We start from the raw sequence: 26,789 nt of genomic DNA on the forward strand, positions 1-26,789 counted from the left end.
CTCAGCCCTGCTGGGCTGTGCAGAGGAGCTGCTCCTGGGCAGAGCTGTCTCTTTGAAGCTCTTCTTGCTTGCCAGGAGCTCCCTGTGTGCCAGGAGCCTGGCCCAGCTCAGCAGCACAGCAACAGCCCCAGGCAGCCCTTGCTCTGCCCCTCTGGGCTCCCTCCAGCTGTCCCTGGGGCTCCAGGGGAACCTGCTGGCACACAGCTGAAGGAAATAATGATGTTCCTTCTCTCAGCTGGGCACAGACACTTCTTTCAGCACTGTCATTTCTCCAAACAGACACAGAGTTAAGTCCAAGAGTCCCCTTTTCATGTCCCATCATTAGACAGGAAACCCAGACAGTGCCCAGGAGGGATCTCCTTCACCTGCACTGAGGGAAGGGACTCAGCTGAGTCAACAGAGGTGTCTCCTTGTGGCTCTGCAGACCTGGGGCCAGAAGGACACTCAGCTCCCTCCACAACCCCCATGGGCTGGGATTCCTCCTGCCCCACTTCAGTGAGCCCAAAACAGGCACCTACAGGTGACTCCTTGTCCCAGCTCCCATGAGAATGAATGAAGACCAAAGCCAGGAGTGACCTGCTGGGACACAAAGCCCTGGTTCCTTCTGAGGGGCCAGAGGTGACCGAGATTCCTGCTGGGAACTGCAGGCTCCAATGCAGCAGTTCCTAGAGACAGGGCAGCAGCTGTGGGATCTTCTTGGAGGCTGCTGGGACATTGCTTTGGCCAACTTCAGTGGCAGAAGGTGCTTACAGGTAGGACAGGGGAACCTGTCATTGTTCCTTCTGTCCAGGGCAGCCCCTAGATGTGTTCAGGTGACCAAATGGAGTCAGGTGGCACAAGGAGAGAGGTCTCTCTGCTGTTCTTTCTCAGGGTATTTTCTACATGTCCTCAGATTACAATGGCAGTTGTCTCATGGACATCTCTTCACTGCTGAACCTAATTGAGGGCAGCTGAGCCTGGATTGAACAGCCAAAGAGGGACCAGTAGTGCCAGGGGAGGTGCCAGGGCTCTGCAGCACAAGTGCAGCAGCTGCCCTGGACAGCACAGGGCCTGTGCAGGAAGCCCATCCCCATTCCCAGCAGTTGTGTGACAGGCACCACCCAGGGCTTCTCAGACACATTGGGGGCCTTTGGGGCAGGGAGTGAATCCCAGCCCTGCAGGGACACAAAGGCTTTCCCTTCTCTGCCCAGCCAAGGACGGGCCAGGCACGAGTCCAAAGCACATCAGCCCAGGCTGTCCACACTTGTTTCCTCCCTCTGCTGGCTCTTCTCTCCCCCAGCATTTCAGCAGCATGTGCTGATCTCCTCAGGGATCAGGCCTGGGATCTTCCCCCTGGGCCTGAGTCCCAGCACGTCCACCCCCAAGGCCATTGTCAGCAAAGCCTCTGCACACCCCAGCTCTCGGGGCTTTCAGAGCAGCTTTCCCCCTTGCAAGTCTGTTCTTACCCCGGTGCCCCCGCTGAGGGGCTGCAGCCAGACAGGCCCCAATGCCCTGCGTGTGGGGCACAGGCAGGAGGAGCTGCAGCCCCAAGTCTCTCTTCATTCCACTTGCAGGCAATAACAGCCCAGGCCTGCTGAGACAGTTCCCAGGTTGCAGGGCTGTGATGGGTTGGCAGAGAAGGCCAAGGAGACACAGGAGACAAAGAGCAGGAGAGAGGTGTCCTCAGTGGGAAGGAGCTTCTTGGACCTGTGGAGCTGCTCTAGGGGATGAACAACTTGGGTGAACTTTTGTGGGTGAGGGTCAGAGGAGAGACTGGTTTAGGTGACACTGTGGAGTGAGTCAAAGAGCCCATTCAAGTTGTCTTTGATAACCCTGGAATTCACTGGAAAGGCAGCACGACAGGATGCAAAGAGTCCCAGATGTTTGTGCAGGGTCTTGGTGAAGACACCCCTTGTGACACAGGCCTTTAGAGCACAGCTGCCAGGTTGGTGGACGACAGGGAGGTTCATCTGCATCTGCTTCTCTCCAAGAGGAACCAAAAGATTACCATAGTAACTGACCTTAGCAACGGGAATGTATGGTGGTTGCCATGGTAACTGACTTCAGCAATGGGAATGTATGACCGACAATAGCAATAAAAATGTGTAACTGGCAGTAGCAATGGGAATGTATGGTGGTTGCCACAGTAACTGACCGTAGTGACTAGAATGTATGTGGTTGCCATGGTAACCGACTGTACCAGTGGAAGTATAATGCTTGCCATGGTAACTGACCGTAGCAGTGGGGTGTATGATGTTTGCCATGGTTACTGACCGTAGCGACGAGAATGTATGATGGTTGCTATGGTAACCGACCAAAACAGTGGGAATGTATGCTGTTTGCCATGGTAACTGATGGTAGGAATGGAAATGTATGCTGGTTACCATGGTAACCAACCGTAGTAATACAATGTATGAGGTTTGCCATGGTAAATGTCCGTAGCAGTGGGAGGTATGATGGTTGCCATGTGTCCTTGTTAGGACAGCTGGGACCGATTCATCACTGGATGGGTGTAGCCCAAAACTGTGTATTCTATAGCCTTCCATGCCATTTTCCCAGAAACTGTTGTCAGTAGAGGCCTGTGAGGTGGGGGGGGATGTTCCTGAGCAGCCTCATACCCTTTTATGGAATTCCCCACTTTGAGGGAAGGACGAAGCATCCTTTTATGGAATTCCCCGCTCTGAGGGGAGGACTGACCATTCCTGCCTGAACTGGAGAATATATAAACCTGGAGTTTCAGAACCTAACCACCACTCGTGGGATCCAGAGGAGGACTGCAGCTCACCGCTCTCAACCAGACTGAGACACCACCCTAAACTGGACTGCAATCCCCACTTTTGACCAGACTGCAACAGCTCTCCCACCAGCAGGTTTTTCCCCTCTCCCTTTACTTTGGACTCAAGGGGGGGCCCAAGGAACACCACTTTGTTCATGCCCCAGGGTGCTGGGTTATACATTTGTTTTTTTTGGGTTAAAAACAATTGTTTGTTTGTATAATTGTACTTACTGTATTATTTTAATAAATTGTTATTCTGACTTATAACTCTCCTTTGAGTTGAGTTCATTTCCCCTGCTGGTTAACTCTTAAACCAGCACAAGGGGCCAAGAACTGAACACAGCACTCCAGGTGGGGCCTCCCCAGTGCCCAGCACAGAGGGGCAATCAGTTCTCTGCTCCTGCTGGCCACACTCTTCTCCACAAAGGCCACGATGCCCTTGGCCTTCTTGCCCCCCTGGGCACACTCTGCCTCATGTCCAGCTGCTGTCAAGCAGCACCCCCAAGTCCCTTCCTGCTGAGCAGCTCTCCAGCCCCTCTGCCCCCAGCCTGGAGCATTCCAGGGGTTGTTGGGAGCCAAGGGCAGGCCCTGACACTTGGCCTTCTTGATCCAGCCTGTCCAGATCCCTCTGCAGAGCCTTCCTGCCCTCCAGCACATCCACACTCACACCCAACGTGGTGTTGTCCACGACTTTCCTGAGGGGGCACTCGATCCCCTGGCCCAGATCATCCACAACGATGTTAAACAGGAGCAGCCCCAACCCTGAGCCCTTGGGAACCCCATTAGTGACAGGCCCCACCTGGATTTCCTTCCATTCCCCACCACTCCCTGGGCCATCAGACACTTTGTCACCCAGCAAACAGTTCCCAGGCAAGCCATGAGCAGCCAGTTTATGCAGGAGATGCTGGGGGAGATGGTGCCAAAGGCTTTCTGGAATTCCAGAGAGACACATCCCAGCCTTTCCCTCAGCTGCTGAGCAGGTCCTTTGTCAGAGAAGGAGATGAGGTTGGTCAGGCAGGACCTGCCTTTCCCAACCCCACGCTGGCTGGGCCTGATCCCCTGGTTGTCCTGCCCCTGCCATGGGATGGCACTGAGGAGGATCTGCTGCATGGACTTCCCTGGTCCTGAGGTCAATGGGACAGGCCAGGAGTTGCCCAGATGCTCCTTTTGGCCCTTCCTGTGCATGGGCATCCCATGTGCTTGTTGCCAGTCAGCTGGGACTTGTGCAGTTGTGCAGCACTGCTGGGCAATGAGTGAGAGTGGCTTGGCCAGCTCTTTCTCCAGCTCCCTCAGGACTCTTGGCTGCATCCCATGTGGGCCCAGGCACTTGGGGGGGTCTCACTGGCAGAGCAGGTCACTGACCATTTCCTCCTGCATTGTGGGGGCTTCACTCAGCTCCCCATCACCAACTTCCAGCCCTGGGAGCTGGAGATCCTGAGGACAACTGCTTTGGGTGTTAAAGACTGAGGCAAATAAAGCATTAAGTAACCTCCTCGAACCAAGGACCATTGTGAAACTGCAGGGCCTTCTGGAGCCAAAGGAGCTCTGGGACACTGGGCAATCTCATGGAATCAAGGCAGCACTGTCACCCTGGGAAAACTCCTGGAATTCAGGGCCCATTGTGACACTGCAGCTCCCCATGGAGTAAAAGGAATCCTGGGACGCTGCGGAAACTCTTGGAACCAAGGGACCATTGTGACATTGAGGGGGCTGATGGAATCAGGAGGCCATTGGGACAGCCCAGAGCCTCATGAAATAAAAGGAATTCTTGGACACTGTTGAATCTCCTGCCATCAAAGGTTCCTGCTGACATGTGTGTCCTCCTGGAACCAAGGGAGCCCAGAGATATTTCTGAACCTCCCAGAATCCAGGGGCCATTGGGACCCTGCAGAACCTCCTGCATTCAAGTGCTCCTTGTGAAACTGCAGGCTCTCCTGGAACCCAGGGATTCCTGGAACACTGCAGAGCTCACGGAACCAAGGGGCCACTGTCCCACTGCAGCTCCTTCTGAAGCACGAGGGACCCTGGGACAATGGGAAATCTCCGAGAATCCAAAGGGCATTTTGGGACTGCAGGGCCTCGTGGAACTAAAGGAACCCTTGGAGACTCTGGAAGTTCATGGAATCCAGGGGCCATTGGGACATGTGGGGCCTCCTGGAAGCAAAGGAATCCTGAGAATTTTTGTGGGAACAAGTTAAGGCAGCAGCAGCTGCATTCAGTTAATCAGGATCAACAAGGAGTGTTTTGGCCTTGACTGGTGTTTTCCATCCAGAGAGTGCTGTTTGCCAAAGTGGAAACCACCTGGAACGCTCTGCATGGCAGCCTGTGTTTTTGTCTGGTGGCTGAACACAGCCAGGACATGAGGGGAGGGGAACGTGTGGGATCAGGGCACTGCTTTGGGGCCATGCTGGGAATTCCAGTGGACTAAAAGACTAAGCCCAGGCGCTGTTTCCAAAGGAACCCCAATGAAAGGGGGACGCTGGAAAGATGGGGGGACAAGTCCTGCAACGGAACTCTGTGTGTGCAGCCTCATTTTCTCCTTCAGCAGCCACAGGAGAGGGGGCAAAAAGTGGGTGTTGGGACCCCTACACTGTTCGGGGGGGAAAAATGGGGATTGAGGGAACAATGGGAAAGTGGGAGGAACAGGGAAAAGGGTGGAAAAGGAGGGATAGTCTGGCAGGTCTGACAGTCCCATGGGGGTCTAAGGGCACAAGGGGGCTAAGAAAGGGGGGGGCAGGTCTTGAGCTTCCAACTTTCTGTGGGGTGCTGGGGGCTGCTGGATCCAATCTCAGCCTTCAATTATGCCAACAGAATCAATTTAGAGGAATTAGAGAGGTGCGACTGAAAAGCTTCTGTCGCCCAGGTTTTAATGATGGCAAATCAGATCTATTGATAGAAATGAATTTATTTAGGGTTACAAATGATCAGACAAAAGATCTTCATCAGAATTATCTATTGCACAATAGACACACTAAAACTACCAGGAGTACAGGATAAGATAGGACAGTGCTCTACACTAAAGCAATTGTTGAAGCCAATTGTTGAAGCTGGCAAAAAAGTAGTAATTCTTAAGTAGAGACAGATGGACCTCCCCCAGACCAACGCTGGTGAGGAGATCTCTGCTCTAAACTTCCAGGACTGACACCCCAAGAAGGGTTCTGTTGGAAGAAGCTGCCCCTGGGAAAGGGGACTGGCCCTTTGTGGTCGAAAAGGATGGACTGACAGTCCTTGAACTCCAGGGGTTGCCTCACCATCAGGGGCTTCATTTGGGGTGGAAGCAGCGGCCGAAGCTCTTCCCACAGTCGGGGCACTCACCGGGGTTCTATTATCGGTGGGTCCGTTGGTGTCTGGTCAAGTGACAGCTCCGGATAAAGCTCTTCCCACACTCCCCACACTTGTAGGGCCTCTCCCCGGTGTGGATGCGCCGGTGGGTGACAAGGTTGGAGTTCTGGTTGAAGCCCTTCCCACAGTCGGTGCAGCGGAAGGGCCTCTCATCCGTGTGTGTCTGCTCATGCACAAGGAGATTCTTGCTGGTCTGAAACCTTTTCCCACATTCCAAGCACTTGTAGGGCTGTTCACTGGTGTGGATGTGCTGGTGGGTGTGGAGGTTGGATCGATGCCTGAAGCTCTTCCCACAATCCCCACACTTGTAGGGCCGTTCCCCAGTGTGGATACGCTGGTGTTGGATCAGGCTGAATCTCTGCCTGAAGCTCTTCCCACATTCCCCACACGTGTAGGGCAGTTCCCCGGTGTGGATGCGCTGGTGGGAACGGAGCAGGGAGTTTTGGTTGAAGCTCTTCCCACATTCCCTACAAGAATAAGGCCGTTCCCCAGTGTGGATGAGCTGGTGGGTGCGGAGGTTGGAGCTCCGGCTGAAGCTCTTCCCACATTTCCCACATGTGTAGGGCCGTTCCCCAGTGTGGATGCGCTGGTGTTGGATCAGGTTGGAGTTGCTCCTGAAGCTCTTCCCACATTCCCCACATGTGTAGGGACGTTCCCCAGTGTGGATGTGCTGGTGTCTGATCAGGTTGAAGCTCCTTCTGAAGCTCTTCCCACATTCCAAGCACATGAAGGGCTTCTCCCTGCTGGGAGGCTGATCAGGGACCACCAGCTCAGAGCTCTGCCTCAAGCTCTGGCCGCCTTCCTGGCACAGGCTGGCTCTTTCCTCCTCAGAGCACCCTGGGATGGCTTTGGAGCCCCTCCTGTGGGGGGATCTCCGGCCCTTTTCCTCCCCGCTGCCTTCCTGCGCCGGGGAGCCCTTCAAAACGGCCTCTCCCACCAGGGTCTCACGGGGGGATTTGTCCTCCCGGCTCTCCGTCCTCAGCTCGGGGCCTGGGGCAGGAAGCAAGAAGGACAGGGAGGGGATTTGCCTCCGGCCCACAGGGAAGGCCAAGGACATCCCCCCAACTCCGGCCCCGGCAGGACGGCGGCGCCAGCGGGGTTGTCCTGCAGCCGGGGCCATGCTCGGCTGACAGAGCCAGCACAACACCCGCCCAAAGGGACACTGACTTCCTCCTCACCTGCCTGGGGGGCCCAAGGCATCTTCCTCTTCCTCGCAGCCTCCTCCTCCATCCGCCCAAGCTTTGGGAAGGACAAATCCTGATGGGGGGGAAAACAAGGGCTGAGCACATTGGCTTGGGGGTTCCTCCTGCCCAAGTCCATCTCTAGAACTCATCGGGCATCCTGTGTCCATAAAAACCTCCAAAACACCAAGGTTCAGCCCCCAAAAAAAAAAACCACTCAGATTCAGGGAAAAAACCACTAAGAAATAGTGAGATGGACCGCCCCCCAAATTGCAAAAAGTTAAAGTTTAGCCCGAAATACTCCAAAATATGAAGATTCAGCACAAAAAATGGTGTTTAATTGGGAGAACGAGAGGAGTGAGGACATTTTCTCATGACTTGATTGAGTTGATATATCCTTATCAAAGGCTGTATTAATGTAGTGTCACTTAAAATTCTCCAGGGCTGTTACTTGGAGTTATCTGGCCCCCTGCCAGTGTGGGTCTAATTCTCCAAACCACCAAACCACGTGTGCCAAACGCCCTGGTTGGTCAGTGCCGGCTGGGGGAGAGGGCACTTGGTGAGGGGATGAGAAAACTGCACCCAGGGCTGGGCTGAAAGAGGCTTCAGCACCACTTCTGATGGTCCGGGGGCAGCATTTGGTTTCTCCCAAACAGAGATGGCACTTGTTCCGCTGCAGGGAGTCAAGGGCAGGAGGGTGACTCCTGCTGCATGGATGGAATGGCAGAGGATCCCTTGGGTCCCCAGGATAGATCAGCACTCAGGGATACAAACTGCCCTTGAGCTCAGGATACAGCTGCCAGCACAGATTTCCCTGCAAAGTCTGCAGTGAGTCGATCTCTGGAGAGGAGATTGTGCCCCATGGATGGGATTGCAGAGGCTCCCTCAGGTCCCCAGCATCAATCAGCAACCAGGAATAGACACAAAAGGGCCCCCCAAAGATTTTGGGGGGAGTGTCCTGTAGGGAGGGGACAGTGTCACCCCACCAGGGTGGGGCTGGCAAGTGGGAGGCTGCTCCAGGGGTCAGAAGGAGGCCTCGTGCTCTGCTCAGCCCCAGCACTGCCTGGTACCAACCTCCCCGGCTGCCCCTGGCCCTGGGCAGCTCTGCTGCCACAGGCTGTCCCTCACTGTGGCCCTGCAATGGCCCTGCCTGTCCCTTACCCGTGGCCCTGCCCGTGGCCCTGTCCCTTGGCTCTCTCTCTGCCAGCTCAGTGTGGGGCACACGGGCTGGGGGTCCCTCCCAAGCCCCCCGGGCAGCCGGCGTTGGCTGGGGGGATGTGAGGGCTGGGCCTGCTCAGCACAGCCCCGGCCTCGTGCCCAGCGCCTCTTTCCTGACCCACACAAGACCTTCCCGGCCCCCCCAGGGCTCCCCTGCTGCTGCCTCTGCTCCTGGCCCTGCCTTTGCTGCTCCCTTGGCTGGGGCAGTGGCTGCAGGGGGGGATGGCAGCAGCTTCAGCTCCACGGCACTTCCTGGGGGGAGCTCAGCCCGGGGGGGACGGGCAGGGACCTGATGGGGATGGACAGGGGCCCAGTAGGGACAGACAGGGCCTGCAGGGGAAGGCACAGGGACAACCTGGCCCCCCACACTGCCAGGGCTGTCTCTGCTCCTCCTTGCAGGCTCCGTGGCCAGGCACAGTTTGTGTTCCTGGGTGCCCACCATCTCAGCACTTGGAGACGCTCAAATCAGCGCCCGCAGCTCTGCAGCAAAGCCCCAGCTCACCTGGCACACAGGGGATGGACACAGCACCTTCAAGGGGATGGGCACTGTCAGCTTTGCCTCTCTTCCCCACCACGGGGCTCTCCTTCCTCAGCAGCACCTCTGCCTTGCACTTATTCTCAGCCTCACCTCAGGGACAGCTCTGGGCTCACCTCCGCGCCACTTCTCAGCCTCACCTCAGGGCCTGGGCTCAAGGACAGGAACCTGCAGGGAGGGGACATCATGTGCAAGCTCAGGGCTGCCTGCTTGCACTGGCCTCTGGGCTTCTTTCTCCTTCTACAACCAGCCCACAACTCAGCCTGCTTTTCTAACACCACACATTTACACACTAACCTTGGAGATAGATATGGACAGACATCTCTATCACCCTGGGGATAGAGCCTCAAGCATGTGCTGCCACAGGAATGGCAATCACAGAATCACAGAATCAGCCCGGTTGGAAAAGACCTCCGAGATCATCAAGTCCAACCCTGGATTCAACCCCGCCGTGCTTCCCAGACCATGGCACTGAGGCCACATCCACTCTCACCTTGAACACCTCCAGGGACGGGGACTCCACCCCCTCCCTGCCCACCCCATTCCAATCAGGTCCATTCCAAGGCCTGATGACTCTCTCCGCAAAAAATTGCTTCCTAATATCCAACCTAAACCTCCCCTGGCACAGCTCAAGACCCAGCCCTCTTGTCCTACTGCTGCTTCCTGGCACAACAGCCCCACCCCCACCTGGCTCCAACCTCCTGGTAGGGACTTGCAGACAGTCAGGAGGTCTCCCCTGAGCCTCCTCTTCTCCAGCCTCAACAACCCCAGCTCCCTCAGCCTCTCCTCACACCATCTGTGCTCCAGAGCCCTCCTGCCTTCCAGCACATCAACACACCCCCAGCTTGGGGTCACCTGCACATTTGCTGATGAAATGCCTGGTTCTGCAGCAGCTGCAGATGCTCAAGGGGCAGCAGGACCAAGTCAGGGGCCTGGGGGGGCCTGGGGGGCTTTGGGGTCCAGGAGGGTCCTGGGGGAGATGGGGAGGGGCTTTGGGGATTGGAGGCACAGACCAGTACAGACCAGTACCTCCTCACTGCTCCCCACATCTCTCCTGGAGCTGGGCCATGTTGTCCTGGGACACCTGAGCCCCCCCAGTGCCCTCCCAGTGCCTCCAGTACAGCCCACTGTGTTCCTGTCCCAGGGTGCCGGGTGATCCCTCTCTGGTGGGTTGGAAGGGATTTGGGGGGGGGGCTGGGAGAGATTTAGGGGGATCTGGGAGGGGGGGGTTGGATAGGAATTTGGGGGGTTTTGGGGTGCTTTGGGTGCATTTAAGTGAGTTAAAAGGGGTCTTGGGAGGGCAAAGGAATCTGTAGGGGGAGGGGATTAAAAGGAAAATGGGGGTTGGGAGACATTTTGGGGGGTTAATGATGTCTAGGGGGAAGGAAGAGGGGCAGCACCAAGAACAGGTGAGTCCTGATACCCCCCTGGTGTTCCCAAGACCTTCTCTCGGTGTCCCTAAGTCCGCCCTTAACACCCTGAGACCCCCCTGGTGTCTCCAATGTCCCCAGGGCCTCTCCATGGCCATAATTCCTCCTAATTCCACTGTCCCCTTACCCCACCCCACTGTCCCCAAACCCCATCCCTGATGTCCCCAACCTTCCATCTCACCCCAGGAGCCCCCCCTGGACCCTCTGACCACAAAAAATGCCCCCCCTCCCCCCGCTCACAGAAAGGCCAAGGGCATCTGGGGACACACTGGGGACAGTCTGGGGGCTTTGGGGGCACTGAGGGATTACTGAGGGATACTGGGACACATTGGGGGGAACCAGGGGGCACTGGGAGGACTGGGGGGTTACTGAGGGACACTGGGAGAGCAGTGGGAGGGACTGAGGGGGAACTGGGGCACACTGGGGGGCACTGGCAGAGAACTGGGGAGTTACTGGGGGATACCAGGACACACGGGGGGACACTGGGAGGTTACCGGGCCATACTGGGGGTAACTGAGTGCTCACTGGGATACATTCTGTGGTCATTGGGGGGTTATTGGGCCATCCTGAGGGTCACTGGGAGGTTACTGGGATATACTGGGGGCACTGGGATCCCGTTACCCGGATGTAGTATATCTCCCCCCTCTGATTTTGGGGAGCATCCCTAGGACCCCTCCCCTGAGGGCTGGGGGACCCCCTAAACCCACTGCTGGGCTTTAAGGGACTCCAAAAAATCCCCTCAAAACCCCCGAAATTCCCTCAGAAATCCATCCCAGGACCCATCGAAACCTCCTCAAGGACCCCCCAACTCCCCTAAGAGACCTCATCCCCCCCCCCCCCGGACCCCCTAAACTCTCTCTGTGACCCGCAAAACACACCTGGGACCCCCCAGGCCCATTCAGGGATTCCCCCAGTCCCTCTAAGGGAGCCTCAAAGCCGTCTGGAACCACCTACAGACCACAAAAACTGCTGCAAACGTCCCTGCAAAACCCACCCAGGACCCCCAAACCCCTCAGAGATCCCCCAAGCCCACCTGTGACCCCCCAGTCTCCTCAGAAACCAGAACTCCCTCAGGGACTCCCAAATCCCTTCAGGAATCTTCAACCTCCCCCCCCCCGGGGCCCCTCAGGACACCGAACCCCCTCAGGGACCTCTCAAAATCTCCTCGGGAACCCCTGAACTCCTCTGCTAAGCCCTCCCGAGCCCTCCAGCCTTTCCACCCCCAGCCGCGCTCCCCGCAGCCCCCGAGGGGATCCCCAGACCCCGCTCCCCCCGCAGACCCCCCCAGCTCACACACCCAAGCGCAGCTTTTCCCGGGGCCGCCGCCCCCGAATCCCCCACGCGCCAAAGATGGTGCCCTTCGCGCGCTGCGGGTGGAGACACCCCCGCCGCAGCCAATCAGCGCGCGGCCACGCCCCCTGCCCGCCCTCCGCCCCGCCCCCGCCTCGCGCGGGGCACCCCGGGAGATTCCCCAGTCAGTGCCCGGGAACAGCCCCGGCAGCGCAGCCCCCAAGGGCACACGATGGGCTGTGGGCTGGAGAGGACCCTCCTCAGCCTGGGCAGCAGGGCTGCAGGGGGGGATTCCCTGACCCTCCCCAGATGGGCCCTTCCTGCCCAACAGCTCCTGCTCCAAAGGGCTCCCACACACCCTGGGCCACTTGTCCCACTTGGGCACTGGAGCTGCCCCAGGGCATCTCTGGGCAGTGGCCAGCTCTGGGACTGCTCTGGCAAGTCATGGCCTGAAGCCACGAGTGTGGAATTTAGGAGACACTTGAAACCTCTGCAGAACAGGACTCTTGATAATTGCTAAAGGCTTCCTGGCCAGCATTGACACACCTATATTTTCTTATTTTTTTTTTTTAATTTCAACAATTTTTCTCCATTTGTTTTCATTGACAACACCTTCTATATAATATATTAAGCTGATTCTTTCATTTTGTACATGAATAGTTTTGTGCAGCTACTTATCAAAGTAAATATCCCACCAGTGATTCAGTTATGGAAACCTGGCTCAGAGGAAGCTCCTGATTTTTGGGGCACCTTTCATCTCTCTAATTTGGCCTCTTTTGTTCTTCCTCTCCCTATTTTTGTCTTGAAAAAGCTCTCCAGGATCTGTGTGCCTGGGAGTATATTCATCCTCTGAGCTTTGCCCTGTGCCATGGGACAGGGGACAAATGCACCTTCCAGAGAAATCTGCCCCTCCTGCTCACAGAAGCCCTCTGAGTGCCCAGGTGAGATGGTGCCCAGGCTGCTTTGCTGGTGTGGAATGAAAGGGCCAGGCCAGAAAGGCAGAGGAGGGGGATGGAGGAGACAGGGCCATTTGCAGGGGATATGTGCGAGGCTGGGGAGATGAATGTCCCTGGGCCAGTGAAGGCTGTTCCTGGAGTCACCCCAGAAGTGTCAGGGCTCTGACAGGGCTCCAGAGGGCATCTCAGTGCCCCTCCACCCTCCACTTTTGGGGGGTCCCACTCCCCTCCCACTCAGTTTGGGGTCCCACCACCCCTTCTGTCCCCTCTGACCCCCCTTTTCCCACTGACCGCCCCCTTCCCACCCCCCACTCACCCGAGAGCTCCTCGCCCACATCCAGGGGGGCTCCCAGCACCACCAATGCCCAGAGAAGTCCCCCCAGAGAAGGGGTTGGGTGGGATCCTGGGTGGGCTCTGAGTATGTTTAGGCAGTCCTCCAGAGCCTGTGTGGAGGTTTAGGGGGTTCCCAGAACCTTTCAAAGTGTGCTGGGTGCCTTATTGAGGGGTTAGTTCCCTCCCAGAGCCCCCCAGAGCGGGCTGACAGGGGGGAACACAGGGGGGTCCCCATTCCCGATCCATCCCGGGGCCTGTTCTGCCCCCCCCAAACTCGGCTGCACCCCTTGGGATTCCCCCAAGGCCCTTCCCCACTGCCCCCCAATAACCGGGACTGGGGAGAACTGGGAAGCTTTCCTGGGATCAGGAGTGGCAGCAGGGGAGGGGGGGACACACGACCCCCCCAAAATCCTCACAGGGACAGGAGGGGTCTAGGCTGGGCCCGAGGCCCTGGGGAGGGGCTGCGGCCGCCGCCGGCTCAGGAGCTCTGTGGGGAGAGAAAAGGGGGTGACAGCGGGGTGGGGGGTCCCCGGGGGGGCACAGACGCTCTGGGGGGACACGACCCCCTGGGACCCCCCTCACCTTCTGGCGCAGGTAGAAGCCGAGCCCCAGCGCCAGGGAGACGAAGGCCAAGAGGAAGCCCCCGGCCCCTCCTTGGCAGCAATTGCTCAGGCTGATGGAGCCCGGCAGGGCCGGGGCCGCCGGCGGTGTCCGATCCCGGCAGGAAGCGGGGAGGGCCCCGGGGAGCGGCGGCGGCGGGCGGGGCCCTGGGGGAGCCGCCCCGAGGGGTCCCCGCCGCCCGTGGCACTGAAGGAGCCGCCCCGGGACGGGCCCTGGCGGGGGTGGCCAGAGAGGGGGGGCGAGCTCGGAACAGAATCAGCTCCGGAGAATAAACCAAGGAAAACCAAAGGGCCGCGCCGGGGGAGTCTCCGCCGCCCCGGAGCTAAAAGAGCTGCCCCGCGGGATGGGCGAGGAGGGGCGGCGGTGAAACAGTCGCCCGGGGTGTGGCGAGGGAGGCGGGAATGGGATAAAAGAGAGAGAATAGAGGGAGAAATCGCTTTGTCTCCCCCGCCCCAGCTCCCTTTTGTATACAGATAAAACCAGAGATCAGCATGTGCTTTTATTCCCCCTTTGCCCCTCAGGGGAACAAAAAACAAAAAAGAAAACCTTGGGAAAGAGGGGGGAAAGCCAACATTTAAAAACTATCTGGTCTGAGATAAGTTGTGCTGCCAAAGGAAACGCTGACTCCAGAGGTGCCCTAGGTGGGGCAGAGCCCCCACCCTGCCCACTCACATTGGGGTTTTCCCCTCCCTGGCACTGCCCAGTCCAGCCCCTCCCTGGTCCCCCCATCTCCCTGCCCCTGCCCCAGCCCAGCAGAGCAGCACACTCAGGTCTGGCCCTGCAGCAGGACATGGAGGCCATGGAGCTCAGGGACAGGCCCTCTGGGTCTGCAATGCTCAGCACATCCTCAGCTCAGGCAGCTCCTGCAGCCCCAGGGCCAGCCCCGCTCCCCAGCACAGCAGCAGAGAACCGGCCCCGGGCTCCTCAGGCCCCATTTGCCATCTCCAGGGGCACTGGCCACCACCAGCACCAGCTGGAGCAGCCTCAGCCTCTCAACCCCCACAGTGGGACCCTGAGGGCAGCACACGGACTCCAGGGAGAAACCAGCAAGGCAAGGACCCTCTGGAGAGTCTGCTCCTTGGCCTTGTTCTTGAGAGCCCTGGAGAAGAAGAGCTGAGGCTTCAGGCTGTGCCCGGAGCAAATGGAGCCCCTTGTGTGGTGGAAAGAGTGCAGTGGAGCCCAGCTCATGCCAGCAGTACCATGGCCACAGGACTGACCCAGCCCAGCCCAGGGACCAAGGCCCAGAGCACTGAGGCCTCAGCCGAGGCCCAGAAGGGGAGGGGGGCAGGAGAAAAAGAGCAGCTCTCAACAGGCCAAATGCTGCTGCTCCCTGGCACTGCTGCTGTGCTGGGACTCTGTTTCCCTGCCCCTCTGCACACAGGCACTGCCCTGCCAGACTCATCAGAGGTCTCAGAAGATTGAACTCACAAAAACAAGTCACTGAAGGATCCTTGACTTTGTTTCAATGCATTCCTCATTTACACAGGCTCTGGGTCAAATTCAAGATGTAGACAGTGAACTAGACATGGGATGAATAATCAGTATTCACTGTACACAACTTTATCCCAGGAGAAAAACCACATGAAAACCCTAACCCAGCACCACAAAACCCTGAGCAGGCAGGCTGGAACAAGGAGTCCCATTCTGAATGCTATGGAAGAGAAATCAGGCAGTTTGTGCCTTTAGAAAAGCATCCAGTCATCATTTTCCTCAGGGCATCCCCGAAGAAAAAGATTTCTTAAGAGAGTTGCCAGAGCTTGGCAGCAGGCTGTCCTTCTCAGCTTGGAAAATCTCTGCTAACTTACCTAACAATGGTACAAACCCCCCACCTTAATGTTGTCAAACAGCTGCACCTGCAGGATTCATGTTCCAGCCTTACCTAATGCACAATTATCACACCTCTTTTTAAAATTAAAGGGGAGGAAAAAAAAAGCTGGGGGTGAGGGGAAACTCCCCACCCCAGTCATCCATCAAGTGTACATCCTGGCCACTGCTCCCAAGAAATTTAATATATGCTAAAAAGATATAAAAGACATCAAAAGCTTTCAGAAATAAAAGTGCTTCAGAAGCTAGATTTTAATATTGCCAAGTGGTTTTTTGCCAGATTATAAAGTTGACTGAAATGCCAGGATACTGCATTTTGGAAGTGGCAGCAGCTCACATATTGCCTTGTATTAGTGGCTGAAGTGCGTTGCTGATTCCAAAGCTGGACTATCATCATCTGTGGAGGAGAGTAAATAAATAAATAAATAAAAATTGGCATTCCCTACCAACCCTGCTGCCTTGAAGCACTCTTTCAAGTGTAGCCTCCACAGGAAAAAAAAGTTAAGAGCACTTTATTTTGATTATAGTGCTTTCCCCAGGCAGGAATTTTTATTTCAGTTAGAATCTTTGAACCATTACATTTTCAGTGAGGCATTTTTATATTTACAGTTGACATCTTCATAGAAGAAGGAAACCTTTGAGCAACTGCTCTAAAGCATGAAGGTTGCCTGCAGTAAATACTTAAATTATTTTACACCCAAATGGAGCCTGTTGTTTTTAGCTAAAATTTAATAGACCTTAAATCAATGACCTTTCTTTTACTGAAAGCCTGCACTTTGGAAAACTAACTTTCCCAAGAAACATATTTTGGTGAATAAATGCCAAACAAAGGGCTATTGAAATCTAAACATTTTCTCCATTTATAGCTTGTGACTATTTAGTTCCTGAATTCCCAACTGCTACCTAATGTACAGAACAGTTGTGCCTTGGTTGAATCACATATCATTGATTTCAGAGTGTCACAGGGATCTCATTGACAGGAATCAATTAGAATCCAAAATCAATCAAATATGTTCTTGCACTATCATTCATCGAATTTGAATATCCCCAAATTAATTGTAAGCATGTGAAAGAACCTAGAAATCAATTTTGAAAAGGTACAGAAATAAGAATCAGTAAACTTTGAGAATATAATAGTGCATCTGAGCATGTTTCATGCCTGCTGGGGTAAGTTAATGGTGAATCACACCTTCCCTTCCCAGCACAGGCTGAGATATATTCTTTTTGGAACATGAAAATACCCAGTGACTGAAGGCAGAGGACACACCAGTCAATGATCCAGCATTATTTTATGAACAACCTGTTACACGCCCAATATCAAACATGCTGCCAGGATATTACAAAATGCACAAGTGTGTGACACTCTGAAAAACTGCACATTGTAAGGGAGCCACTGCACTTCAGGGAGAAAGAAAGGAGAGAATTACTGAATCTCTAACAAAAAAAGCAGGAATAGATGTGGCAACTTCTCAAAAGAGCTGTTCTTGTTGCTGAGGACTCTCTGAACACATTCACCTGTCATTCTGTCAAGGTAATAAATCCTTCCACTCCTTACAGCACACTCAAAAGCACCCTGTTATTTAATGTCAATGGAAAAATGGCCCAAAGTGTCTAAAACATTTCCTTTTGCTCATGTAAAAGTGCTGGCATTTTACTTCCTTCCTGATAAGCCAGTGCCAATGGACCTGATTATTCTTTTCTTATTCAAAGCATATCAGTAGTTCAAAGCACTCTCCATCTTATCAGGTGTCTGAACAGCACAGTTACTGAAAACAGTTTGTCCTGCTCCTCTCTCTTTCTGCCAGGCTATCAGATAAACCCAACTAACTCTCTGTCTTTACACACCGTCAAACATAAGCTGTGTCTTCAACCCACTGTAGCCTGTTTCTGGCATGTTACAGGTTTGCTGCTTGACATTAGTTGTACCCAAAACAGCAGCAGTGAATTAGCTTAGAACAAAAGTATTGTCACTCCATAGCACAGAACACAAAAGGGACACAGGATAGGAAAAAAAAGAGAAACATTTTGTGAAGTAAGAATGATCACTCTCATCTCAGTAGTTCATAGGTATTTATCTGGTGCTACTTGAAAAAGAGCCTGGAAGCAGTAGGGTTCAAATGCATTCAAAACAGACCTGACACAGGCCTCAAGAGTAGAAAAACAATTTCTTTTTTTTTGTTTATTTTATTCTCCTGTCCTCTAGTAACTGTCTCTGATTTGCAAGGGGTAGAAAGTGAAAGGAAGGAAAATGGTTACAGTGTTTGAAAGTGTTTAAATGCCTTTGCAGTTTTTGTCTGTGACAAGACTGATTTTCATGATCCAACCTTCATTTGGCACTAAAAGACCCCCCAAAAACAAACCAAAAAAACACTCTCCCCAAACAAGCCTCTCGGCAACTCTCCTTTTCATTCAGTGTCTCAGATACAGAATTTTCAGTGCTGACTACTGAGGAATAACACAAGATCAACTCCTTCAGAAGGGCCACGACTTTGAAGGTTTTGCTTCCTGCACAGCCCTAGGGAATAGGCACAGCATCTCCCTTCCTTCTTCTCAGGATGACAGGATATCCTCGGGATGGGGGCAGTGTTGGAAGAGTTAAACATTAACCTGGCTGTGCCCTGGGCACTCTCAGCTGGCTAAATGAAAAGTTCTGGAACACTGGAGAAATCCTGAGTTGCAGCTCTTTGATTAAGTACAGCCTTCTTTAGAAGCTGAAGCTCCAGCCCCTGAGTGGAGGCTCCTTCCCACCACTTCTCCCACTGACAGTCCCCCTGAGCAATAAAATATCAGCTTAAACATAGAAGGACAGTGGCATTCATCCTCCACAAAGACAGGACCAAATCCTGCAGCCAATTTGATGACAGAAAAAAAAAATTAAAAGGAAATAAAGAATACACAGAAAATTTCTTGATCCTTAGTTACCTTTCCAGTATATGGAGAACTACACAAACTGCCAGTAGCTGAGTGCTCAGAGTACATAAAGGAGTGTGATTTCACCATTTTGTTAAATCTCGGTTTTACTAGATTTTCGTGTCTTGTATTTCTTTGAAAATATTCACGTGTGAGATTGAAAAAAGTGTTTCTTTCAAAAAGAGCTCTAGAAACCAATCCAGAAATAGGGGGAGAGGGGTGAAAGAGCAGCAGTCACAGGTACAAGAATGGTCTGAATAAAGCAAGTCACCTCCTGCCCACCCATCCTGGCACATGCTGGGAAGGAATTTTGGAAATGCTTAGGAACAAGCTAGCACTACATTTTAGATATGACTTTTTCATCTCTACATCTACAGGACTTTAAACTGTTTCATGTCTGTAAGGGGGGTACTTTTGAATTAGATGATCAATGGAGCATAGAGGCGTGAGAAAGGAATCATATTAGGACGTGAAACCAGCCAGAGTATGGTACAATGTAACTTCATGGCACAAGCTAATTGTAAGGTCCATTGTGCTTTTTAGCAAGTCAGCTTGATATCCCCTATTATCAGAGCTGAGTTCTTCCTTGGTTTTGCTACATATTGCAAGATAGATACATCTACCCTTGAAACACAGTGATAGAGGTCATACATAGGGGTGAGAAAGATGATGATGGGAGGAAGATTCTGTGGGCAGGGGTCGCTGGCCCCTTGCCCTACAGCAGGGCAGGCACAGACTGTTGCTATCAGGTGATGAACAGGTGGGGTTTGGCTGCCACTCAGGCATCACCTTATACTGGGTACTGGCCCTACGTGGTGTAATGTAGAGATGATAAAATGGGGTGTCAGGACTGCTGGGGTGAGCGATCCTCATCCTGCCATGGAGACTGTGTTGTTCCACCGGGACGCCCGCTAAGCACGGGCACCGACCAGCTGCTGCAGATCCTGGCAGCCCTGGCCTGTCTGTGTGGGTAAGCACAGTTTATTGAGAGGAAGCAATTGAGAAAGCCACTGTTCTATATCCTTTTTTGATATCCTTTTAATTCCCTTTTTACCAGTTAATATTGTATTAAAAGCCACTCGTAGTATTGTTTTAATATCCTTTAAATTTTCCTTTAATTCCCTTTTTACTAGTTAATACTATAACAAAAGCTGTTCATAGTATTGTATGAATGCCAACTGATAAAGCAGTTTTTTTGTATTCTTTTTTAGCTTTTGATTCTCTTTGCTAGTTTTTATTCTCACTGCAATAAAAGATTTTTTGTACTGTTTGAATGTCTGTTGCACTTGTTTTATTCCGGGCATGTATTCAAATGAACTAATACACAGGGGCACAGCTCTTTGGGGCAGGAGACGAGCAGCACCCTTGCCAGGACTCGGGGCAGTGGCAGGTCTCCTTGGGCCAGGACTTGCCACAACTGCTGATTTGGGTGCAGCCCTTGCCAAAGGGCTCCCAACAGCATTGGTGCCCTTGCCCACACCTTCCTTCTCGGTATCAGCCCCCCTGTTTAGGATGGCCACCAGCCAGCACTTCTCCCAAGGAGGCCGTGCCAGCTTGTGTGGAAGGCCCCGTGCCCTTCCTGCTGCGACTGAGTCGGCGGCCGAGGGGGCTCCTTGTGCTGCCGTGAGCAGGCACAGGAGGGGAGTGTTTGCTCATTTCTTGAGCCGTTCCTACAGTTCAGGTCCAGCCAGATCAGATACTTCAGAGAGCGGATTCCCTCCAAGGTGGGGCAGGTTGGCGGGGCTGGGGGAGGCCCCAGGCCACGTGGCACTGTGTCCCAGGGCCCTTTGTGACACGCTGGGCACGACCGGTGGGATGGAAGGGGGCAGGGTGTCCAAGGGCCCTTTATGACCCGCGGTGACAGAGGTGCTGCTGGTGACACGGCCCCAGTGTCAACAGTGCTCCTCGGAGCAGGCGACGGGACAGGACGGGACAGAGCGGTGCTGTGCGGAGCCCCCGCGCAGCCAACTCGTGCCTTACTGACCCGGAGCGTTTTAGAGGATTTTCTCATTTCCAGGTGACCTCGAGGCATTTCCACAGGATTTGGAGACCCGGAGTTTCTCCGAGTTGTCTCTAATCCCTGTGGCAGGTGCCCTTGAGACCCTTTTGCAGGACTTGGAGACCCGGAGTTTCTCCGAGGTGTCTCTAATCCCTGTGGCAGGTGCTCTTAAGACCCTTTTGCAGGACTTGGAGACCCGGAGCTTCTCCGAGGCGTCTCCAATCCCTGCGGCAGGTGGCCTCAAGGCCATTCTGCAGGACTTAGGGCCCGGAGTTTCTCCGAGGTTCTCTTTCTCTCTTGCAGGTGCCCTGGACACCAGACTGTGGCATGGCAGGGAGACGCTTCAGCCTGCTCAGGCTGTTCCGGAGGAAGAAGGAGGAGGAAAGCCCTGGGGCTGCTCCAGCACAGCAGCCTGAAGAGGTGCAGCAGGTGCAGCCCCCGCAGGAGGGTGAGTGCTGGAACTGGGCCACAGGGCTGGTGGCTGCAGCCCCCTTGACCTCATCCTGTCCCATCCCCTCTGGACATGCTCAGGGAAAGGGAAGGGGGCAGAGGGGCTGAACTCCTGGCAGCCGTGCTCCATCCACTGGGCATCCCGGGGCTGGCCCTGCCTGCTCCTGGAGCCCAGGCCTGGGCTGTGTTCTCCGGCCTCTCCCGCACACCCTCAGCTCTGAGCACGCTCGCTCTTTGCCAGATGCAGGCCAGGAGCGGACAGAAGAGCAGCTCCGTGCCCGTGGCCGCTTCCGCAGGGCAGCACAGGTACCTGCAGCCATCCCCGCCTGGGCTGGGCCTGCTCTCACTGCTCAGCCCAGCACCGCTGTCGCGGCCCTCCAGGGGAAATCCCTCTCTTCCCTGCCCTTCTTTCTCCTGCAGACATTTATGAAATTCATGGGCAGTCGGCGTAGAAAGGCCAGGATCACACCAGCTGATGTCCAGGCCCAGCCTGACACCATCCCGACCCAGCTGACAAATCCTGATGTCAGCACCGCGTCGACTGCTGCCCCAGCAAAGTGTGACACCGCAACCACTGATCACACAACCCACTGGGACACCACGTCCACTGATGATGTGTCACACTGTGACTCTGTGCTGCCTGGTCTCACGGAGGAGGCCGACGCCACAACAACGGAGGGCGTGGCGAGCACTGACGCCGCGCCTGTTCAGCGCCTGGCCGATACCCCCAGCCTGGAGTTTCTTGAGGAGAGAGCTGTCTCTGCTGAAGTAAGCAGCCTGTGGCCCCCCAAGCTGGGTGCGCTGGGCCCCCTCAGCCTTTGAGGCTGGCACAGTGTGCTGGGAAGGGACGCATTTCTCCGTGGAAGCTGGGCAAGTTGCTCACTCTGGCAGCTCTCCACCTCTCCCCTGTGCATCCTCCAGGCCAGACTGTGGGACCTGGGGACCTGGGGCTGCTCAAGGCATCTCCAGTCCCTGGGGCAGGTGCCCTTGAGGCCAGACAGTGGGACTGGATGAGGCGAGGCATTTCCCAGGCTTCTCTCTTGCAGCTGCCTTCAAGGCACGACTGCAGGACTTGGGGAGCCAAAGCTTTTCCATGGCATCTCTGCTGCAGGTAGCCATAACACCAGACGGAGACATGCAGCAGAGACCCCCCACAGTGCCCAAGCTGGCCTGGGTGAAGGAGGAGGAGAAGGAGGAAAGCCCTAGGGCTGCTCCAGCACAGCAGCCTGAAGAGGTGCAGCAGGTGCAGCCCCCGCAGGAGGGTGAGTGCTGGAGCTGGGCCACAGGGCTGGTGGCTACAGCCCCCTTGGCCTCATCCTGCCCATCCCCTCTGGACATGCCCAGGGAAAGGGAGGGGGGCAGAGGGGCCGGGGCTGATCTCCCGGCAGTCGTGCTCCATCCACTGGGCATCCCGGGGCTGGCCCTGCCTGCTCCTGGAGCCCAGGCCTGGGCTCTGTTCTCCGGCCTCTCCCGCACACCCTCAGCTCTGAGCACGCTCGCTCTTTGCCAGATGCAGGCCAGGAGCAGACAGAAGAGCAGCTCCGTGCCCGTGGCCGCTTCCGCAGGGCAGCACAGGTACCTGCAGCCATCCCCGCCTGGGCTGGGCCTGCTCTCACTGCTCAGCCCAGCACCGCTGTTGCAGCCCTCCAGGGGACATCCCTCTCTCTTCCTTGCCTTTCTCCTGTAGCTGGTTTGCAGATTTATCAGGTGCATTTGGCATGAAGAGGCCACTTTCATGGCCACTGGGGACATGGCAAACCTCTTCAATGCCCAGACCAGCGCTGCCCTGCTGGATATGTTTGTGGAGAACGGTGTCTACAAAGCAAAGCAAGTAAGCAGCCTGTGGCCAGGGCTCGAGTCCCCCAGGGATGCTGTGGCCCCTCACGCCGGCTGCACTGGGCCCCCTCAGCCTTTGAGACCAGCAGAGTGTGGTGGCAAGGGGACCACTTCTTGGGGGAAGCTGGGCAAGTTGCTGGTTCTGGCAGCTCTCCAACTGTCCCCTGTGTCCCCTCCAGGTGCCAGCCACAGTCAGGTGCATCCACCAGTGGCTCACGTCCAATGTGTCTGCTGAGCACAGGCTGGACAAGACTCTGGTCCTGCTGACCAAGGCACACCCCACGGATGTTGCAGTGACCCTGCTGCGCTCTGCCCCAGCCTGTGACAGGTATGGGGCCCACCTGCCTTGAGGGCTCACCTGCCTTTAGACCCCATCCCCCTGGACAGCCTGTCCCAAATGGTGTGCCAGAGACATGGAGACTTCCAGGACACTCCAGCTCCTCTCTTTGCCAGCTTTGGCATGTCAGCCTCCAATCCTGAGGCCAGCCTGCCTCCCTGCCCCACAAGGCACCGTGGCTCTGTCACCTGGGCCCTGCAGCTGCCCAGGCCACAGAGCTGTGTCCCAGACCCCCCTGAGCCAGAGTTGTGACTCCACAGAGCTGCTCGCACCATGTGGAAGACGCTCATCTCCTCCAGATGGACTAAGGAGCCGGTGCTGCAGATCCTCTTCCATGTGCTGGAATACTGGCCAGCGCACAGGAGACGCACCTCTGATGGGGATGAGAGGGATGTCTTTGCCCTGGCTGTGAGTTTCTTGAGCTGGCCTCTGCTCGCCCCCAGGTTGCTTCTGGGATGCCTTTCCATCCTCCCTCACCACTGCTTCTCCCTGCCCCAGGCACTGGGCTGCAAGCCTGACTTAGGGGCAGGTTCAGGGACACCAGGCTGGGGGATCCCCCTGTGTCTCCCCTGGCCTGTCCCTGCCACACTTGGGCCCTGCCACATGGACATCTGGGCCCTGAGAGCTGTCTCTGGGTGCTTTGTCTTTGGCAGGGAACTGTGGCACTCTGGGAGATCATCCAGCTGTCCCACTCCTGGTGCCCAAGTGCATTGAAGGACAATTTCCCGCGCCTCCTTCTGACTCTGCTCTTCCAAGTTTTCATCAGCACAGAGGAGATGTCAGAGGAGGTCGAGACCTTCTGGAGGCGATGCCGGGAGCAGCGCAGCCTTCCCCCCAACCCCAACAGGTGCTCCATCCCAGTCCCCTCTCCCTGCCATGCCCTCGGGGCTGGGGCCAGGGCTCTGTGCCTGACCTGGGCTGTACTCTGCACACAGGTTTGCAGTGCAGACCGTTAAAGCCCTGCTGCGCCAGCTGCTGGATGAGGACGTGTTGATGGCGATCGGTCGCAAGAGTGGCTGGGACATGCTCCTCAAGGCTGACAGCCACCACTATGCAGTGGGTCTGCTGGCCAGGTGAGAGCCCTTTCTCCCCACTGCCCCACACCCCCACAGGTCATTTCTGCCCTGTGCAGAGGCCACCCCACACAGTGCCCGTGCTGCTGGGCCAGAGGGCCTTGGCAGCCAGGGATGGCTGAGCAGAGTGGAAAAGGCGGAGAGGGGCGGCTGCACAGGAGGAGCCACCTCCCAAAAGTGCCCACGTCCTCTCCTGGGCTGGTGGCCAAAGACCAGGCTTGTGTGAGTCAGTCCCAGGAGAGCTTTGCCCACCTGGCTCAGGGTCTCTGTCACCTTTATTCCCCCTTGCAGGGAGCTGTGCCGTGTCTCCCGCTCCTTCTGCCGCAGCATCGCCGTCAGCCTGCTCCCGCGGCTCAGCAGGGGAGATCCCCTGTGGGAACTGCCTGCTCTGGCGTTCCTGGTGGAGGTGAGCCTGATGGCGAGCGCTGCCTGGCCCAGCTGCCTCCCCCTCTCTGCCCTCTCACAGCCGCAGCCGCCCGGGACGGTGCCTGCACCCTGTGCTGCTGCCTGGGCCCAGCCCCGGGCGGGTCCGGGCTCCTGCCGGCCGGGCACCTTGTCACTGCTCCCTGCCTTTCAGGTCCTGCACTGCCTGAACCCCAGACAATTTGGGCCCAGCGTCCTGCAGATTATTTCCAGGCACCTGCGCAGTCAGTGCCCGGAGAGGCGTCGCCTGGCGCTCCGAGGCCTGGTTGTGCTCAGCAGGGATCCCGCAATGGTGAGCAGGGGGCAGGGGCTGAAGCCGGGCCGGCAGCGTGCGGCTGTGCAAGGCAGTAGCTTCGCCTTGGCTGGCCTTTGGCAGCTGTGGCAGCTGCTCCCAGCTCTCCTCCTCCCCGTTCAGCTGCCCGACTCCTTTAGGACGCACCTTTGGCCTCTGGGCCCCACGGCAGCAGCGTGGGGCTGCACCACAGCATTGTGTTCCACACAGGCTAAGAGCATCCAGAGCCTGAATGAAAGCCTCCTGGAGCTACTGCAGGATGCAGACACAGATACAATTCAGATGACCCTCTCCGTGTTCATCAATGTGCTGGGCTTGAAAATCATCCAAATATCCAGCCCAATAGCCCTGAAGTTGCTTGAGGCACTGCGGCCACTCTTTGACAACGTAAGGCTCTGTGCCCCTCATCGTGGGCACTGAGTGCTGCCAGGAAACTTGGGGCCCAGTGTCTTTTCAGGCCTGTGCCCCGGTGGGCCTGGAGAAGCCAGTGCTGAGGTCTTTTCCTCTTCCTTTGCACCAGGAGCACAGCCAGCTGCAGCAGCTCTCCATGCTCCTCTTCCGGGAGCTGATGGAAGCGACAGAGAGGAGCAAGAGCCTAAAGCCACACGTGTACCTGAGTCTGGTGCCATTCTACTTCAACTGGCACGATGAGAACCAACGTGTGGCAGAGGTGAGGACTCCTGGGCTCTGGTGTCCCCATGGCAGGAGGCTGCTGTGCCTCCTGCCCTGGCCCATGGTCGCCTGCAGCCTCCTCCTGGCCTTGGTGCAGGGATGCGGGTGCTGTGCCCTGGGCTGCGGTGCCATGGCCCGCTCTCTGTTGCTGTGCAGGCCTCTCGGAGAGCACTGTTTGGTGCAGCCAGGTTCCTGAAGTGGAGGGATCTTGAGAACTTGGTGACCATGGAGCAGCCATGGAGGTTTCCCGAGTGCCTGGTAAGGACGGCCCCAAAGCCCCAGCCCCTGGTTTGCCGGGAGCACCCAGCCCTCTGCTCCCCCCAAAGCCCGGCCCCAGCAGCTGCTGGCCAGGTCTCAGGGCTCTGTGGGCAGGGGAGCCCCTTGCTGGGGGCAGGGAGCGCCCGACCAAGGGGCAGAGCCTGAGCCCAGCCTTCCCTCCATGCCCTGGCGCTCTTTGCAGCTGGAAAAGGACAGGAGCCGAGTGGGCCAGTACGTGCGCCAGGCCCTGCCATTCCTGGAGAGCCCAGAGGAGCCCCTGCGAAAGCTGGCCATCAAGTTTCTGGGTGAGCCACAAGGCCGGGGTCCCTCCCCACCCCGCTGCAGCTCGGCCCCAGCCCCGGCTGCTGCAGCGGCAGCAGGATGCGGCCCAGGGCATGTGGAGCCCGGAGTGGCCCCGAGCGCCTGCTGCCGCCCTGTGCCAGCCCAGCCCTGGGGCGTCCCCATGCGGGAAGGCCCCGGGCTCAGCCCTGCCAGGGCAGGAGGCCGTGTGGCCGGGCTGGCAGCGCCGCTGCGGGGGACCTGTGCCTCTGGGGCCTGACAAGCTCTGTGTTTTCAGGGATCGCCGCCAGGTCCATGAAGCAGGAGCAGCCAGAGCTGCAGCTCATCTGCCAAGGTGAGCGAGGGCACCTTCCAGCTGATCCCCTTGGGCCCTGCTCCCTCCTGGCCATGGCAAGAGCTGGCTGGGATGGCCCTGGCAGGAGGGGCTCCTCATGTCCCCACACCCCTGGCCTCTCACCTTGGCTCTCTTCCTTTCTCTTTCAGCCCTTCAAGACATCACTGATGACAGCCCTGCTGTCTCAAACCTGGCCGTTGAAACGCTCCACATCATCAGAGCTGTACGGAGAACTTCATTCTTCCCATTCTGGTAGTCTCCGTTGCTGCCTCTTCCAGCCTGTAGAGGCATGACAGAAGACATCAGACTCGCCATGGCAGGCCTGGCAATTCAACACTGCTATGTGCTGAGAGCTGTCCAGATGGCTCCCTACTGCAGATTCCAGCAGCTCCAAGACTGGCTGTGCAGGGAGTGGAAGAC

At 56.3% G+C, this 26,789-nt stretch overlaps 2 protein-coding genes and 1 long non-coding RNA gene across 3 annotated transcripts in view; 2 read left to right on the forward strand and 1 right to left on the reverse strand.

Moving 5' to 3' along the window:
* The window catches only part of LOC135405703 (uncharacterized), a 553,771-nt gene that overhangs the window by 490,822 nt on the left and 36,160 nt on the right, over positions 1-26,789 (forward strand). The window lies entirely within an intron of this gene.
* On the reverse strand, positions 5,630-7,084 carry LOC135405536 (zinc finger protein 134-like). The gene has a single exon (XM_064640245.1). The coding sequence runs from the start codon at positions 6,822-6,824 to the stop codon at positions 6,081-6,083; it is 744 nt and encodes a 247-aa protein (XP_064496315.1). The 5' UTR covers positions 6,825-7,084; the 3' UTR covers positions 5,630-6,080.
* LOC135404628 (maestro heat-like repeat-containing protein family member 7) lies at positions 21,843-26,722 on the forward strand. The gene is made up of 13 exons (XM_064639362.1): positions 21,843-22,106; positions 22,355-22,419; positions 22,532-22,675; positions 22,860-23,008; positions 23,953-24,090; positions 24,382-24,496; positions 24,668-24,805; positions 25,016-25,192; positions 25,326-25,475; positions 25,634-25,735; positions 25,938-26,040; positions 26,313-26,369; positions 26,519-26,722. Exons 1-13 carry the CDS (start codon positions 21,938-21,940, stop codon positions 26,623-26,625), a joined length of 1,614 nt encoding a protein of 537 aa, XP_064495432.1. The 5' UTR covers positions 21,843-21,937; the 3' UTR covers positions 26,626-26,722.

The sequence above is a fragment of the Pseudopipra pipra genome, chromosome W (genome assembly GCF_036250125.1).
Source record: "Pseudopipra pipra isolate bDixPip1 chromosome W, bDixPip1.hap1, whole genome shotgun sequence".
NCBI classification, from domain to species: Eukaryota; Metazoa; Chordata; class Aves; order Passeriformes; family Pipridae; genus Pseudopipra; species Pseudopipra pipra.